The 19,463-nt window shown below is 40.9% G+C and overlaps 1 protein-coding gene across 1 annotated transcript; it reads right to left on the bottom strand.

The window, feature by feature from the left end:
* Positions 1–1,482: 1,482 nt before the first annotated feature.
* stom (stomatin) lies at positions 1,483–12,210 on the bottom strand. Its single transcript, XM_039780748.1, has 7 exons — positions 12,031–12,210; positions 10,629–10,738; positions 10,332–10,404; positions 7,000–7,082; positions 6,560–6,763; positions 2,855–2,989; positions 1,483–1,702 (listed from the first exon to the last, which is right to left on the bottom strand). The coding sequence occupies exons 1-7, from the start codon at positions 12,101–12,103 to the stop codon at positions 1,514–1,516; spliced, it is 867 nt and encodes a 288-aa protein (XP_039636682.1). The 5' UTR covers positions 12,104–12,210; the 3' UTR covers positions 1,483–1,513.
* Between the last annotated feature and the right edge of the window lie 7,253 nt (positions 12,211–19,463).

Raw genomic sequence — 19,463 nt, 5'->3', positions numbered from 1 at the left:
GATAGCAGGAAAATACTTTAGTAAAAAATTATCAGAGCACCACGATGCTGGCATTGGTTGCAGTAAAGCCACAATATCAGGAGATATTGTATGTATGTATGTATGTATGTATGTACAGTGCAGGCCAAAAGTTTGGACACACCTTCTCATTCAATGTGTTTCTTTATTTTCATGACTATTTACATTGTAGATTCTCACTGAAGGCATCAAAACTATGACTGAACACATATGGAATTATGTACTTAACAAAAAAGTGTGAAATAACTGAAAACATGTCATATTTTAGATTCCTCAAAGTAGCCACCCTTTGCTTTTTTGATAGCGCTGCAAACCCTTGATGTTCTCTCAATGAGCTTCATGAGGTAGTCACCTGAAATGGTTTTCACTTCACAGGTGTGCTTTGTCAGGGTTAATTAGTGGAATTCTTTCCCTTATTAATAAAAAGCAAAGGGTGGCTACTTTGAAGAATCTAAAATATAAGACATGTTTTCAGTTATTTCACACTTTTTTAAGTACATAATTCCATATGTGTTCATTCATAGTTTTGATGCCTTCAGTGAGAATCTACAATGTAAATAGTCATGAAAATAAAAAGGAAACGCATCGAATGAGAAGGTGTGTCCAAACTTTTGGCCTGTACTGTATAAGTAAAGTAAGTATGTGTGTGTATATTCAGCATCCATCCTTTAAAATGTTTGTTAAATGGATGAGGAGAAGGTTTGGGCATTCGTGCTTCTACCTTGCCTGATTTCTACATTTGTAGCACAAAAAGAGAGAAATCAAACGGCTGAGTGAAAGCTGAACCACCTGCTGCACTATATCTGTCTAGTTAGTTAAATCTCAACCGGGTTACATTTCATATTTTCATCTTCTGCTAATCTGCTTAAGCTGTCTAATTAACCTATAAGGGTTTTAGATTTTGTATGCAGACTACAGCCGCGTTCCTTTTACCTCGGGAGTCGGAAGCCGGACCTGGGAATGACGTCACACCCAGGTTGACCGCATTCTAGTACAACAAGTGAGAATTAACTGTTATTTCAGTGGGGTTTGCTCTAGCCAGGTTAGCCACGGTTAGCAATACCAGTTGATAACAAGGCATTATGCTGTATTTTGTGCATACAAACACCGTAGCATCAAGCCTACAGATAGAAGTTGGACAGTACTGTGTGTACGAATTTAATCAGACACAAATAAGACAGAAGTGCTAATAATAAAGAGTACGTTACTACAACTTTCACTAGTGTTGATGTACGGAGCAGCTATGCTCTTTGAGGTGCGATTCAAATATAACAATGGCGAGGCGATAAAAAGCTGTTGTGGTAGTGAATATAAGTTCTTTGAGGACAGCTCGGTGCAACATGAGCCACAAGCACAACTTCCTCAGCGTTACCATAGCACTGCTGGTTCAAAGAGACATGCTTAATAGACACAGAGGCCTAAATATATGTGTGTAAGTCATGGGTGTTGTGTTGAGTGTGTGTGCATGTGTAACGATGTGATTTGAGACTCCTACTCAGTTTTTCATGAAGCCCTGCATCATCTCCATCGGCAGCGGGAAAATGATGGTGGAGTTTTTCTCGGCGGCGATGGTGTTGAGGGTCTGAAGGTAACGCAGCTGCAGGGCTGACGGAGACTCGGAAATCACCAGGGAGGCCTCCTTCAGCGCCCGCGACGCGTTCATCTCTCCCTCCGCTGCGATCACCTTCAGAAGAAAACAGGAGGAACAAGACTGAAGGTGAGGCATGTCTGCACAAAAATCAATACTAATATTTAGACATTTTCAATGAATGTGCGATTTTCCAGGGGGGGGGGATGCATGGGATTTCCCCCTTTCTGGTCTGCATATCCCTGCCTCTGCTGACTTATTTTTTTTTATCCCCAGAGGGGACAATATGTATCCCCACTGGGTAGCGCTGTAACGTGAACACATGAAATAGAACGATAAAATCCGGGCAACAGTTGCTGGTTGTATTTAGCAGCTACAGAGCGCCGGGACGCCGGCCACCAGCGGCAGTAGTTTAGCCGCGAAGAGGTGACTGTGAGCCGGGTACAGGCACCGCCAGATGACGGTCCTTTCAGAGGCCGTGGTAGTGGGGTTTAGCCAGAAAAAGTTAGGGTAATGCGGAGATGACAGTTACGTTTAGGCACCAAAACGACTAGTTAAGTTTAGGAAAAAGATCGTGGTTAAAAGTATTTGATTTCGCTTTGAAATAAACTCCGCTCTCCGGCTTGAAAGTGCTGTATTTTATGTTGACAACGAGTTGTGCCATTTCATTTTGAGATAATTTTCCATTTGATATTGAAGTTCATAAATAAGCGTTTTGGCATGGCTGGACGAGTGGCTCTATATCCATCGTATTGAAAGAGGGATTTCATTCGTCCATGTTTTTTGTTGTGCATGATCTGCTTTTGTCACAAATCGCACCCTGGGTGTAAATATTAATCCATTTGAGAGGATGTCCCAGTGTTGAAGTACTCAAGATTGGGCCTTGGTCTTGAGACCGGTCTCAGGACCACATTTTTGAAGGTCTCGGAATCAAAAGCATTTTTACTCTGTCTCGACTCAGTCTCTGATAAAGAGGACTCTGGATTTAATTTCAAGACCGGTCAAGACCACAACTGCAGGGAGATCCCTAAACTGATTTATGTGTTGACATCATTACTGTAGTTGGATGAAAAACGTTCTGCTTCAAATGCAACTAATAACTTGACTCATTTCTAATGTGTTAATGTTAACCCCCTCTCGCCGCCCTCCTTAACATTTGGAGATCTTGGCTCTTGGTGATGACTTTGTCTCGGCTTAGATGGTCTTGATTACAACACTGGGGTGTTCTACTGAACAGAACCACCTTACCTTGGCTCTGGCCTCACGGGTGGCCTCAGCCTCAGCAGCCATGGCTCTCTGGAGCTGAATGGGCAGCTTGACGTCTTTGATCTCCACCCGCTCCACCTTGATCCCCCAGTCGTCTGTAGCATCATCCAGAGTGGACTGAAGGAGACAGAAAGTGTTCAACATGTTTTCTCTATTGAAATAGCTCATTTTGTCAGCATTTGACAGAAACTGGCAACATGTCTATATATCAGCACTGCAACAATTTGATGTGATAAAAGCAAAAGAAAACTTCCTTTTCTCAAAGACCAAGATCAGTCCAAAACACCCTCCTCTTTCAAAGCCTCTTGCATTTCTCAATTTGTCCAGCAGATGGAGCTCAAGCTGAGCGCATGTTTCCCTCTTGCAGAAAGAAATTACATTAAGAGCACAGTTGGTGTAACAAATCTAAAATTACACACGCAAACCTGCAACCACTACGAGCATCATAGTACTGCAGTATTTGTCTATTTTCAATTGTATGCATCAAGTATTTCATGCAGTATGTTTTAAGATCACCAACTACAGTACATATTAGGAGCCTTGTAACAATAAAAACAGATAGGTCTCTGTACTTAGAAAGGAGCTTTGTTCTTGTTAAATGTAATCAAAAAAGACAAAGCCTCTGACAGCGAAAGCAAAAATTTAAACGTCTGTGGCTGTGCTCTGTGCTGCACGCTTGTTGAATCTGTCTATAAAAAGGCCACTGTGTTTTATGTTTGTGCTGTAACAACTACGGCTATTGAACAGAGATTCACTCGATTCTCTTAATGCAGCAGCAAAGGAATCACTGTCAGTTCACAGGTACAGCTTAAGCAATCAAATCACTACATTATAATTCTACAGTAGCCTGAAAACTGACCCACGAAGATGTCAACTGTGTGATTACAGTTGATATCCAAATAGCTTATCAATTCAGCCAGATGCCAGGGGCCAGATGATGGCAGCAATGCACACTTTGCCATTTGAGTTTTGGGCAAACTGGCTCTAAGCAAGGTGGCACTGTAATCCTGCATTCTGTTTTCCCTCAGTCTGTGTTTTTGGAGTCTCGTATTATTGCCTACATTTATTTTTACTGACTACATAATGTGTTTTCTGCATAATGCTTTAGAGTGCATTATTTCAGGGTTCCAGCCTTTTAGTTTCTCTCAAAAACAGCACATTTACAATCTAATATCTGCCTTTCTAACAATCATAGAAGTGTATAACAGTGAAGGAATGTCAGCACATTGACCTAATGACTCAGAACTGTAGAAGGATTGGCATCATGCCATGTAAGAGACTAGGTTTTAGCAAGACGGATCATTTTTTTAGTGTGATTGCAGAGTTGGGTGATCGTTTTCTGTGGGTTTGTCACCTTAAGAGACACCTTTGAAATTACATAATATTAAATATTTATCAGTGCAGCTTTAAATTATACTTCAACTTATATAATATGTATTATTATTCTAAAAACAATGTATAGACTTGTAATTTATTTAACCCATTTTGCTCTTTAGAGAGCATAGGTCATTTATGAACTTTCTCCAGCTGGTTCAGTGTTGGGCAGTCTTCTCTGCTTCATTTCAGGATTATGATGTTTTTCTTGAGGTCTGCCTACACAGACCTTCTCCAACTGTTCCTGGGTCTTCCTGGCTTTCTTTTCCCTTGTGGGTTCCAGGTTAAGGACTGCCTGGTCTTCTTGGAGGGTGGTTTTCTCAGGGTGTGCCCAATACAGCTGCATTTCCTGCGTTTGGTTTGTGTTTCAAATTGGTCATTGTTTAGAGCTCTTCATTAGTTATTGTGTTTGGCCAGTAGATTCCCACGATGTTTCGTCTGCTATCTGGGAAACTTTACCGGCTTGGTACATTGTTTGGATCTTCCAGGCGCCAATCTTTGTGGTGTGTTTGGTTGCAAGGAGGGGATCAGCTGTGCAACTTCCTTTCGGCTTTCATTATGCAGCTTCATGTTTGTCTGGGGAGAGAAACCTTCCACTTCCAAACCTTGCTCTATATTTTTTTCATGAATGTTTTTGTGATGGTTTTTGTTCCACTAAGCGGATGATTGGTTCACCTAGCTTTACCAGAGCCCCGTTAGCCAGCATGTTTCTGGGTGCATCCAGGCTGGCTTTCATGGTTACCATAGTGGCCCGGGTGGCTAAACCACCCACCATACTTCGCCCTGCCTGGCAATCCCGTACATTACCTGTTTCCACCTCTCACGACTTGGACGAGGGGTTGGGTTTTGAGAGGCAAGACTATACATGAAATAGTCCCTCTTAATCATCACTTATGACATAGTAAAAGTGTGTGGTGGTGTCTGCATCTGCAGAGACCCTGCCCCCTGCCTGCATTTTCTCTTTTCTTCTTGAGTGTGGGACGTTTATGGGCGTCAGCAAAGAGCCTTTGGGCCCCACGTGGGTATGTAACCCCCAGCCAATAACAGTGCACAGGGTGTGCGGCCCGTTCTCATTCCCAATACTGCCGCCTTAACCATCAGCGTCTCATACCAACGCACGAGGCTAACTGACACAGAAACAAACAGGATGAACCTCTGCATTCACACAACATCCAGCAAAGGGGCACATTCCTGCGGACGTCTGTGTGTTTATTTGTGCTTTAGAACGCATCTGCCGTAAAACAATCAGAAAATAGTGTTTTTATGCCTCTGATTCACTGCTTTGTTCGTCGCTCCCTCTCTTCATTTGCTTTCTTTTTTTTATTTATTTTTATTAATTTCTGTGGGTCACCATTATCCAGTTCCAGGAAATATATCAAACAAGGCGAAACAACAAATAAAAAAATAAACAAAAAAGAAAAATCAATAAAAGACAGATTTCAAAATTTCTTCAAAATCAGTTTCGTCAAAATTTCAGTATACTTCCCTCAATCCTGATTGATTTTATCGACCCACCCCCACACTTTATTTGCTTTCTAGCTCACCCAACTTCTCTCTCTCTCTCTCTCTCTCTCTCTCTCTCTCTCTCTCTCTCTCTCTCTCTCTCTCTCTCTCTCTCTCTCTCTCTCTCTCTCTCTCTCTCTCTCTCTCTCTCTCTCTCTCTCTCTCTCAGCTGGGGAGGAGGGGCCAACTTTGAACGCTGTGCGATACCTACTACATATTAAACCTTTAATAATTAATTAGTTTTTTGACACTGCTCACAGACGTAAACCTCAGAAATGTCTACTGGAAGCAAAGAGGAGACTGAATGTAGCCAACAGGGGTGATACAAAGTCACATTTCTAAGGATCCTAACAAACACAACAGCTGTGGTGGCTGTGCATCCATGTGTGGCATGGATGTAGAAAAAGGGTAACACACCTTATATAGAATGTTAGATAAACTATTCTTACCAGCATACAATATGTACATACGTCTGTGGTCAGTCAGAGTTTCGTACGTGTCTTGCACAATTGACTTTGCTCCACTTGTTTGCCCGCTAGTGTCCTCCTCCATTTTATTTATTAGCTTAGTTTACTGATAGGTGAATAAGGCATGCAATAGGTAATGCAGATAGTGAATTCTAATGTGTATGGTCAAGAATTTCAGTCAGTATTTAATTTTTCTCCATGTTCGAAAGAAAGTGCAAATTTAGAATAAAAAAGGGACAGCCATAGTATGTACAGACTGACATTTCTAGGAAGCATGTTAGCGCTGGCATTTTGTTTTGGACCAAAATTAATATTAGTGTGTATAACGGCTACCATACTCTACCTGCATACTGTGTGCGATTTCTTCACGATCAGACAGGATCTCTGAGAGGTTCTTGGTACCCAGGACGTTCCTCAGGGTGGTCTGGGCCAACAGCCGTGTAGCAGCATCTGCATTAGTGATGTTAGCCACAGCCAGAGTAGCATTCTGGACCCGGTAGTACACCACACCATCAACACTCACTGTGACAGAGTCTTTGGTCAAAACCTGAGAGCAGGATAGTGATTTAACACACGTTAGAAAATAAAAAGGTAGAAATTGTTTTGTGATGTTATGAGGAAAATGTTCTATGGAACTGTTCAAAACATTTGTATTGTTTTATTTGCCAAAGAGTGCATTACTGGTGGGCTCTATCAATCTGCACAATTATTTTGATGTCCTTGGAATTACTGTGAATGTGACAAAGTATTTGTTTAATGTAATTGGAAGTGTGCATGTCATACCTCTTGCGGTGGGATGTCGAAGGTGATGGTGCGCATGTCCACGTTAATAAAGCTGTCAGTGCACGGCAAGATGAAGAACAGCCCTGTGGAATCACAAGAATGCAAATAGTTTTAACAAAGACTAAAGCCACTGTAAACACAATAATGAGGAAGCGTCTTCACAAATGTTTGAAAACACCGGGATGAATGAAATTCTGGCATGAGGCCAAGTCAAGCTCTCTCTTTATAAGACTGCAGCTGTGCTGACAGCCAGGCAAAGCTGTGGATATTTGCAGCTTTCATACGCCTGTTTCAAGTCACAATGATTGAATTAGTGCATTAAACAATACCAGGCATGTGCCTGAGTGAAGCAGACATGTGCTAGGTGTGCAATCATTTAGCAAACATTAATGCCACAACGGTTTGAGACTAGTGGGCTGCATTTCCTGTCAAGATATTATGTATTTAAATGGTGAGATCACGGCCATCTGTTCAGGAGGGGAACGGAAGACAACAGCAGTCTCCTCATGCCGTTTTTTTATAATGACATTTGCAGCATTCTCAACGATTACATTTCCTGTCAGACAAGTAAAGAGACCTCAGATGCTCTCACAACACACTCTGTAAACCATCTTGTTGTGCAGTGGAAAATTCCACAGACAAGCATCCTTGAAAAAGCTGTGCTTTCAATAAACATCTCTGTTTATGGCAGAAGAGAAGTGTATACAGATGCGAAGTGTACATCCTTTCCATTTTATGACAAACTATCCCGGTGAGCCTGTTTCAACCTTAATATACAGGGAAATGTTCAAAGTCACTAAATGTAAACAGCTGTAGGTGGAGAGTGAGCCAGATTATGAGCGTGAGGGTAAGGGGCATTACAGGAAACCAAATGCTGAATTCAACTTTGGCATTGGCTCCTCCAGCTCCTCAGGAATGTGACGTTTGCTGGCAGAGAGCTATTATTACTCCATACTGTCATTTACAGAGTCCCATGGCACTCTGAGGAGTCACATCTCAGCATTTTAAGAGGACACTGCCTGGTTTTTAGATCCCGTAAAACAAGAAATCAAAAGATAAAAAGACAGTTGAGTTATGAGATGTATGCAAATTATTGCTCATGGGAGTATTTTTTTACTTAAACAAATACACTGCCTTTCAAAACAGAAGTCACATCACTGAGAATAGAATGATTAAATAATTCAGACATTGAACAGAAGCATATGCAGTAGCATTGTCAGACATATGGCTCTGTGGACTGGGAGCCCACATAAATGGGACCCCCGTGAACTTGTGTATGTTGGTGCCCCTCTACTGTAAGTGGTAGCATGCCACTTGGTTGAACTTTGAGGAGGAATGTATTCTTGTTGTTAGGCCTACAAATTTTTAGGTTTTTAATTTTTTACCATGGACTTGCCTTTTGTCATCCTGCCCAGCAAGAAGGGGATGGGTGGGAGGGTACACTAAGGCCCCCCCCTCGTGTGATCCTCCCCATGCTTTCTTCTAAGAATTTTTAGCAGAATGGCTTTGAGGATTGTGGTTTTGAATGAAATGTCTCATCTACTATTGGATGGATTGCCATGAAGTTTAGTACAGACATTCATGTCACCATCAGGTTGAATTGTAATCCCCTTGGTGATTCCCTGACTGCTTCTCTAGTACCATTATCAGGCCATATGTTTTATTACCAATACCTTGGTTTAAGGATCAAATACCTGCAAAACTAATAATATTTTCATTAGTCTCAGCTGTACTTAGTGTTTAATAAGTAGCTAATGTTAGCATGCTAACATGTTAAACTAAGAATGTGAATATGGTCACCACTGCTTAGCATCACCATGTTAGCATTGCCATTGTGAGCATGTTAGCATGCTGATGTTAGCATCCAGCACAATGCATAGTACATTTAGGAATTCCTTGCAGACACTAACCACTGTAATTTAGGTTTAGAAGGTTGACAATCAAAAGAGTCGCAAGCAACAACGAATATTGCCCCCCAAGCCCACAAACTCAGTACAGAAGAGGCTTTGCGTATTCGGACAGTGACACGTTTATTATTGTTTGCTTTATACACCAGCACTGAAATTAAACAATGACTACGAGGTTAAAGTACTGACTTTCAGCTTTAAAGGGATGGTTGAGATATTTTGAATACACCGACAACTATGGATAAGTACCTCATATAACCCCACTTTAAAATATCCAAACTATCTCTTTAAGGGTGTTTAAGAGTGTTTATATATTCAAAGTGTAGGACAATTTCAGGACACTGATCCTAAACATACTAATAAGGCAGCCACAGAGCTTTCTAGGGCCAGGAGTAGAAAGAATGTCCAAGTCCGTCAAATATCCTCAATCCAACTAATCATGCGTTTCTCCTCTGAAGACTAAAGACAAAGAGCCCCTGGAACAAGAAAGAAATGGCTGCAGTAAAGGCTTGGCAGAGCATCTGCCAAGTTTCTGCTGATGAATCTGCATTGTTAAGTCTGTAACTGACTGGCTGGAGGGGGCGGCGAGCTGCAGTGCAGAGCCAAACATCAACAGTAAGTGAATTAACTGCATTAGAGACAAAGGACAGACAAGATTGGCAGAAGATCTGTTCATGTGACCTTATAGTCCTGTTTGTTCACTTGGGTTCTATGAAATCATCTTGCCATGAACATACAATCGAACAATGAGGGACTGATGCACTGTAACAAAGAATATCAGATTGTATTCAAAGGCTGGTTTATGCTGCCTGTAAGCCAACAGTTAGCCATCGTTAAATGCCTCCACAAAAAAAAAAAATCACTAAAAATACAAATACCATATAAAAGAGTGGAAACCTCCGATTTAGAAGCAGAAAACAATGCAACTTTACATTTAATGAAACCAGAAAAACTCAACTTAAACTTGTTAAAAAGCTGGTCCCAGAGATATTCTAGATTTACGTTCTTCTTCTATGAAGCAGATGTGAGAGAATGTGACATGCACCAACAACACAAAGACAAATTCCTTGTATGTGTAAAAAACTTACTTGGCAATAAAGCCCTTTCTGATTTTGATTCTGATGTTATAACGTAATAAAGTAAGACGTTGAACTCTTATTATCATCATCATCATCATCATCACACAATTCACAGTATCTTCAAGGCTCTGAACCAAATAACATTTGGTTTGTTGAGTTTCACACTGCCTATTCAGCAAAAGTAGCGATGGGACTTGTAAACAAATGTCAAGACAATGAACCTTTACTTAAGTGAAGATGAGTGTAAGATAATCATGTGGGACATACAGACACTGGAACCATGTTTGAAGTACATTTGGAGAGGGTAAACATGTATATAATAGGTGTATATAAAAACATTTCTGACCTGGACCTTTGGCTCCCCCTCGCAAAATGCGCCCCAAGCGAAAGATAATGGCTCGCTCGTACTCCTTCACAATCTGTGTACCGAGACAAAGACAAACCACATAAATGGCTCGTTACATACTCATTTTAATTAAAAGTAAATGAAAGACAATGAATACACATAATATAGGGGATGAGTCTACAGTACAAACCCTAGACTGAATAAACAGCAGGCCATCCCCAGTAATTTACTCCACTATCCCAGCCAGCTTTGCTTGTAAAGTAGAAAAATAAACTGTGCATTTGACCAGCAGCTGACCTTAATACACATCCATATGGAGATGGGCAGAGTAACCAGCATGAGAAGAATGGAGAGCGCGACCAACAGCCAGCCACACAAGCCAATGTCAGAGTCGGAATTCTCCAAAGCTGGGGGGAAAAAAAGACAGATAAATGCACTAAAATAAATTCAACTGATTCTAATCATCCGTGGAAATATATATTCTGAATTTAATAAATTTGTAAGCAGCAACTTCTGTCAGATGTGACTCTTAATTTTCTCTTGCTAAAAATACATTTCTAATCCAATCATGCATCAGATCAACTTTTCATCCATCTCTGAACACCCACCTTTTTTAATGTCACCTCCACCCACATGTACACAGACCCACTACTAGGCACTTGTTAGACTTGTTAAGACTGGCAGCTACATTATCTGCCATGCATGCAACATTTGCCTCAGTCAAAATCAGAGGGCGTGCAACCATTCAATGCATACGATCCCTACCTTCAACATCATAATCATGCGTGCTTGAACCTATAGACAAAGTTATATGTCAGGACTTACACTAGCGTTACAGTAGTTAGGCATAAAATAGCTGAATAGTAACATATAACGTTACATGGTATAAGTACTTTACTAATGAACTAATTTAAAGTTAAGGTAACAAGTTGCCATATTGTCAATCAATTGGCCTGGATTGTTGCTGATGCTGCTTTTCATCTCTCTAACGTTACGTCACCGACATAATCAATACGGATTACCACAGGGCATCACAAGCTGATCCCACCCTGTGACTCAGGGTATATCCGATGGATTTCAGCTAGCTACAAGGTTAGCTGTCAATTCCTAAACAGCACTAGAATTAGCTGGCGTTTCAGGATGTTAATGAACAGTTTTCCCCTAAAACGGACCCCTATTCTTATATCTTCACGGAATAAAGTTAACAATAAAGATAACCTCAAAGAAACAGAAGCTGCTTATCCAAAGCTTCTATGTTAATTTTAAAAACAGCCAGTGTGTTATTCTAAAAGTATCTTTGTTTCGAGTTGGAAAATGTACTCTAAGGACTGACACGTTACCTTTCACTTGCGTTATCTTAGTAATATTCGCTTTTAAGTTGAGTGGGCTAATTTAATTTAGCTTTTAGGTTGGTCAATGTCAGCTATTATGAGCTAACCATAGAAATAAAATGGAGCTAACATTAAATGCTAACGCTACGTTTGATATGTGCTTCCACACCAGGTAAACATACAATGCTAAGCTAGGTAACGTTAGCATTAATGGAAGAGTCAAATAACAATAGCGTTCACTTTCGCTTTGCTATTAGCTAGCTAGCTAGCTGAATGAATATTGATGATGCCCTCTGTGACCAAGCTGCCCAAAATAGCACACTTAACGTTAACGTTATAACGTTAAAGTGAGCAAGTGTTAACGTTACCTGCTTGACGTTCTCGTCTTCTGGCTTCTTCATTCTTCTTCCTCATTGCAACTCTTTCGTTGTCGGAATCCATAGTTAACGCCAAATAAAAATAACAGTGACAGCGAAAACGTGTCGCCCTGTGTTTACTGGACCGACCGTGTCCCAAGCGGTTGCTGAAGAAGGGGCGTGTTTCACCCTGAACAGTGTCTTGTAGGTGCTCTGACGCAGAAGGGAGTCAGTCTACATCTAGCTACATCCATGGAGCCAGTGGGCGCGGTTCAGCCTCCAATGTAGTAGACCAAAATCATACACAAAATTCATTTGAAGCAACATCGCGTAACTTGTTTTTGTCATCCCCAATGTACGCCCCAAACGCCTGTTCTGGCACTATGCAACTCTAGGGAGCAAGTACAATCAATGGATGTTAAAAAAAAAAAAAAACTTCCTCAATTAAAATTACCTGGATGATCGGCGTTGCTTCCGCATTATGGGGCCCATAGAGCAGGCACACCACTGAGACTTCTGAGCTGGCTACTTCCGGTTTAGAGCTCCACTAGTCTCACATTACCAGGCCTTCCTCCACAGTGCTGCGGAGGAGGGTCTGGCTAATCTACACAGCATTCCGGGATGGGAGAAAAATGTGCTCTGGTTTATTGGAATGTCTTTAAACCAATCACAATCGTCTTGGGCGGCGCTAAACGCCGGACGGAGCAACGGTGCCTCTGCAAAATAGCCTTGTTTTGGTGGAACATGTGTAGGCCTAGGCTATGTTCAAATGTTATTTTAGTTGTGCAACAGAAAACTCAGATTGGACAGATAGTCCAGCTAGCTGTCTGTCCTTGACCAACTGCCACTTTGCTCGTTTGAAAGCCATGATGTCTCTCTCTCATGGGTGGGCCAAATTCTCTGGGTGGGCAAAGCAGAGAAAGGGGAGGTAACCTTGCTCCTTATGACCTCATAAGGAGAAGATTCCAGATCGGCCCATCTGAGCTTTCATTTTCTCAAAGGCAGAGCAGGATACCCAGGGCTCGGTTTACACCTATCGCCATTTCTAGCCACTGGGGGACCATAGGCAGGCTGGGGGAACTCATATTAATGTTAAAAAACCTCATAAAGTGAACTTTTCATGCCATGGGACCTTTAACATTATTTTGTCAAATCTATAAGAACTTTACTGATATTAATGTATTCAATGTCTGTATTATGTCTAAACAATTCTAATAACGTAATCATTAGAAACAGCCCTCTTCTTCTAATGAAGATGAGCATACCTTAACCAGTGCTTGGAGCTTTAGTGACACATTGAACAATTTGTTGAGAATCATTGAATTTAAGCTGTGAATTAGCTTGGAAATATACTGTAGCTTATACATGTAGCGGGCACTAACACAATGCTCTGTGTTGAGGTCAGGTATTCAGTCCATTTTTAAAGACGTTCCCAAATACCAACAGTGCTGTGTGCAGTGGGGTTGTCTTCTCTGTGGCAGCTGGTATCTAAATTAGCCTGCACTTTAAACTAGCTGATATCAGCTGGCTATTTATAGGCCACTGTGCAGAATTAAGTCAACAGGTGAAAGCAGCTTCCATGTCCATAAGTGCAAACCAGTAGCCATGCCTGTTTCTATACAGCTTCAGAGCAGGTTTAACCCTCCTGTTGTCCATGGGTCAAATTTGACCCATTTTCAAAAAGTTTCTATATCAGAAATTTGGGTTTCTTTCAACCAAAAAGTAATAACGTGGATGGTTAGTTTCCTATAACGCTCTTCACAAGTAAAATAAATCTTCAGTTCACTACTTTCATTTAATTTGGGTGTTTTATTCAGTTTTATAACATTTGAAAATTGATAAAAGAATGTTGAAAAAAAGTGAGTAAAATGTTGGGAAAAAAACAACAAAAAGGTTAAAAAAAAAGGGCAGAAAAGTGACAAAAACATCAGGAAAAGTGAAAAAAGTGTCAAAAAAGACCACCAAGATTTAATTTAAAATTTTGACCCAGAAATACAAAATTGCATGATCGACGGAGGGACAACACAAGGGTCGAGGAAATGTCACGCAAATGAAGTGCTTTTTGGTTCGTCACTTGACTTGTGGTAAGTGAATGAAAACATTTGAAGAGGCTACATGAGAAATGGGGATGGAGAAGAATCAGAATGACAAGTTTTTTTAAGACATGCATCAACAAATAATCTTAAGAACACATGTGAAGCATCAACAAATACATAAGACGACAATGAGCACTGTAGTCATGGGAGTGACAAGGGGCATTACATTTTTTGGAGGTAGTGTAAGAAACTTTCACATAATGCGTGTTGTCATTATTAATTTGAAACTTAAAAGTTTCATTATTCATTTCATAACAAACCAAGTTTTTTTCCTTTCAGTTTCTTTTAATTCATTATGAAAATGAATTCAGAAATAAGTATTTGAATGGAAATTAGTCACCACTGGTGTCAGGATAGTCTTCTATGTGGCTGCCTATAAGTCTGTACGCTGGGCAAAGATTGCCCATGAACACTCCAGGCATACCTTTTGTAATGTGCTGAAAGAACAATGCTTGCAGGTTGAATTGTATGTTTATTTAGTTAATCCTAAAGTTATGTGGTTCTTCATTTCACTTTGTATTGTTTTCTTTAGTTTACATTTAGTTTACAATCTTTTATAATATAACTGAAATTGCTGTTTAATGAGAGAGTTGCCCTAAATCAAACTAAATTGTTGCAAATTTTAGGAGTATTTTCAAAAATATCACTGTAATTTAAATCACCATAGAAATCACCACAGCACATGCACACACCGATACGATACAAACGATGGAGGTTATAATCACAACGTATGAAATATACATAGATCGAACCAAAGCCGATTGATTTGGAGTGTATATCTGTAGACATTTGGGAATTGCTACAGTGACTTTTTTCATTCCATATTTGTAAGCCCCTTTAGTCTCAGCACCAACTATTACAGTGACAGACCCGTTGGTGGAGTTCAGGTGGTGGCCTGCACAGAAAATCCAGGCAATTCCAGTAAGTGTGATTATCCTGGGAAAGCGAAGGGAAGGTGGCAATGCATGTTGGAGTGGCCTAGAGCTCCATCCCATCTAATCCTCTTTTAATTAGGGTGAGAGAAAACGCGGGACCCCTCCTGGATTAGTCACAGCACATTGACAAAGCACCAAGCTGGGACCAGTGTAAAGGACTGGTGGCCAGTGTGGCCTGTTAGGTACAGCAGAGACCCTCTCAAGCATGAAAAAAAGAAGAAGAAAAAAAGCCTGCAGCTACCTGGAGCCTGGCCTTCCTGCTTCTTTAAACCAAAGTGTCTCTGGTCTCTGGTGAACTGGGAGGATAAGTTACAGCATATGATTCACTCATCTCCAATCCTTCCCCCACTTTTCACTCTCACTTGATAGGCTACTGTATCTGCGCGGTCACACTTTCTCCCTATTATCCACCCTTTTTGCTAATCCTACAGGGTACTTTGCCCTCCTCGTTATCTCACCCCATCCCTAACTATCTGTCTTCATGCTCTATCTGTCCATTTCTCCATCCCTCCTTCTTTTCTTGGCCAATAATGGAGGCTCAGCCTCATGCTGATGGGGATCGAGGTGAACAAAAGAATCAATTAAGAGCCAGATAGTCTGTGCGGTCCACTCAGATCTTTGAAAATGTACAGATGGGGTTTATACAAGCCAGTTTAATGTATCACAGTGCAAAGTAATACAATCAATACTAGATTACAAGTTATTACAGTGCTTAAGGTGCTTCCTGAATTTCCCCAAGGGGATAAATAAAGATATTATCCATCCATCCATCCATCCCCAGGTCTACATGCAGAAGCATTTGAATGCAAGTGGCACATAAATTAATCTATGTTCTGTAATAGTTTAAAAATAGCTATGAATCAGAGATGCTTTAGTATCTTCAGGATGATTTCAGGTAAATGTAGACACACCAATGGGAAAGATTTGGCTTCACAGATTTGCTCAAAGAACATCAACTGAGCATATAAAATTAATCCAATCCAAAAATAGAGAAAAACATGCAGCTGGCATACATAATATGAGTCTGTATGTGACATCTTTTCTGCAGGTGATGCTGTGAAAAGCATTTGGGGATTGATAACATGATGTATGAATTTATCATTTTCCCATGAATAATAACTGTCCAAGACAATTCCGCATACGGTATATTGTTTGCTTGTTTCCAGCTGTTTATTTCCCCACATAGCCAACAGTTGAAGTTCTGAATGTATGAATGCAGTATTTCCCTGACATGTTGTCATTATCAGATCAGTCTTGCTGGAGATTTTATAAATGGCACATACAAAAAAATGACTTTGACCAATCAGTGAAAACGTGAGATCCAGGTGTTGCGCTGCTCATTCAGCAAAGTTTTGAGTTTTCAATGCAGATAAATGCAATCTCAAGAAACTAATTGAATGGGGGCATGTACGTGTTTCCAAAATTTGGTGAAAATCTCATCAGCATCATCTGAGATACTGTGTGTGATGCAGCCCTGGTTCTAGACTGCTTTGAATGCTCCCCAAACTGTAAATGCAAAAGCTCACAGCGGTGGATACTTCTCAGCTCAGATGATTAATGCTGAGAGGATGAGGTGAAGTGAGGGGGCTGCTATCGGAAATGGACAAACTTCAGGAACCTTCAGCTCTTCCTGCCTCTCAGCCTGTAACACTGGGTGGCAGTGTGTCCCTCTAAACTAAAACCTGTCACCTTCTGTCTCCATCAGAGGAGCTCAGTCTGTCAGGAGTCAGGTTACTTTGGAGGATACCTCAACTGATCTGTCTGAAGAGTCATAGAAGTGAAATATCCTAAAAAATAACTTTACCACTGTCGAAATAACGGGGCATTATTTGTATTCACTTCTATGCATCCCGATAAGAATAATGCATCAAAAATGAACTTGCTTGCTAGACTTAGACAAGTGCAAAGAATTAAATAAAAATTAAAAATAAAGTGCATATACATTTTTAAACAAATGCCCGAGCCCAAAGTAATGACAACAAACATTTAAAGGCAGTCGCTATAAAGTTTTGTTTTCTTTAAACTTTAAAAAAAGTAAATTGTATAGAAATAAATCTTAATTTGTTGCAAATCACTGTGAAATGTGTATATATGTATGTATATATATATGTCCTTTTTGTAAAGCTACAATGGGTCTTGGGAATTCATTTAAAAGAACTATTATAAAGACTTGAAAAAATTGATTGTACCATTTCAAATCTGTTGTAAAACCCCCAAAACATGTTTGACATTTGTACTAATTGATTTAAAATGCATCAACAAGAATTTTAAACACCTTTGCATTTTAATCGTTTCATTGCAAAATCTAACGAGACAAAGTTAGTGGTTTATTTATTCTTCTTCTTTATTTTTATTTTTTTTACTGACCTTCGAGTGACATTAGCAGCAAGTGGTAACATTACATTTTGCATAGATGGCACATACCATGCACCAATTCACAATGCAGCTGTTGTTCTGTTCACCGTATCGCCCATATACGCCACAGTGTATTATAATCCAACAGGATGACAGTCACAGACGAAGCCGGAGGGATTTATCAACTCTGTATGAAGGAGCAAGTAGGGTCAATTATAAAATCACACTATATATTTCCTCTCTTTTCTGTTTTGATCAAAGCACAGTTCCACAACAATCAAATGCTACATAAAAAAAAAAAACATAAAAGAAAATCAATTTCCATTATGATATATAATACCAGATTATCCTGGAAAAGTAACAACAACTGCGAATAAGCCTCCCAACATATGATTTTACTCCAAAAGTTGACAGTGAAGATTGAGGCCAGAGAGGTCACGGCGAAGATAAGCTGAGAACTTGTAAATCCTGTCAATCTGTTTTCAAATTACTGCAGTAGCAGCATGCGAGGTGTTGTTTCCGTGTATTATGGTAATGTAATAGCTGAGGCAGGCCTTGGTCTGCAGCTCCTGTTTGTACGCAGGTACTGCGCTCGCTGCGTTTGGCATTCTGCTCCACTTCTCCCACTGAAATGAGTTCTCTCTCTCTCCCCCTCTAAACTTACAGAGGATGCGGCGCCCACACAGCTGTTCTCCCCTGAGCTGGCGTACATAAAACATAAAAGGCGAGCCTATATGAAAAATGCACAGAGCGCTGGAATATAATGTGCTTGATGCCCTGCTGCTGTCGGGCAGGCGAGAGATAAAGAGAGAGGCCTGCCCTGGATAGATTCCTTTTCTGCAGAATTCCTTTGACTGCGGGTTTGGATGGCTGCCTGTGCAAACATTTACTCACCGAGCTCAATCCGTGGATCACATTACAAAGATTGATTGTTCACTTGCCTCTCACCCTCCACTGTTTCTTTGGCCAATATGAAATCAAATGGGACTCTTGAAAGAGGCGAATCTGAGGGGTAGAGTTGTTATGCACAGAATAAGTGACTGTGCTTCTCAGGCAGACGTGAACGAGCCGAATGTGTGTGTGTGTGTGTGTGTGTGTGTGTGTGTGTGTGTGTGTGTGTGTGTGTGCCTGTTTCGAGCAAATTCCTCCCATTGTTCTTGTGCATTTGAGATAAATTGAAATGCTGAGTGTCAGGAAACAAATCAAAATTATTGTAACAGTTGAAAGAGTGGCACATCGCAGCGTGTCTCTCTCCCTCACTTCGCCATGTAAATTAGCAGAGCTGCCATGTGAACTTGCAAGGCAATTAACTCGCGACACACACACACACACACACACACACACACACACACACACACACACACACACACACACACACACACACAGGTGCCTTGCTACCGGCGCGTAATTGCAAAGTTGAAAAGGCGAAATTAAACAAGGGAAACACTGGATTGCGTGTGCTCTCTTTGGAGAATTTGTAGTCCAATCAAAGCAGTAGGTTTGAATTGTGGTGGCGCAGACACGGCATCCTGTGGTCGTGCCAAACCTTGGCTCATAATCATCATTTCAGCTCGAGCAATTGCCAAATATTGACTCAGTTGTATGTAGGGCCTCCGGGTACTGTATCGAGAAGCCTAACTAAGAAAACAATTGTTCAGGAGGCAGAGCGAGAAGCGAAAACTCATAACAAAACAATCCCGGGTCCCTCGGTGCGCCGCCGAGAACCAGATCGAAACAGACATTACTCTCAGTTCAAGGTGACCCGCAGCTTTTACCCCAGTCTTTTCCGACCAACTACACCAGCCAGAGCCAATCACATGTTCAACATGTCATTCTTTGCAGCAGGCGGACACGTAGGCTGGCCTCGCGTTTTAATCAATAGAGAAGTGAAAGCAGGTAAAAATGAGCACAGACGAGGACAGGAGGTGTTGGGGTGTGTCAAAACTGCTCAAGTGGAAGTAAAGAGGCAAGATCAGGTGCTTTGACCCCGGGGATGGAGGGTCAGCACACGGGACTCCCTGCTTTCCCCTCAGCTAACCTGCTTTCAAAATAACCAAAC

The sequence above is a fragment of the Perca fluviatilis genome, chromosome 17 (genome assembly GCF_010015445.1).
Source record: "Perca fluviatilis chromosome 17, GENO_Pfluv_1.0, whole genome shotgun sequence".
NCBI lineage: Eukaryota > Metazoa > Chordata > Actinopteri > Perciformes > Percidae > Perca > Perca fluviatilis.
Note: the sequence above shows the minus strand (reverse complement) of the source record. Positions and strands in the feature narration are given on the sequence as shown.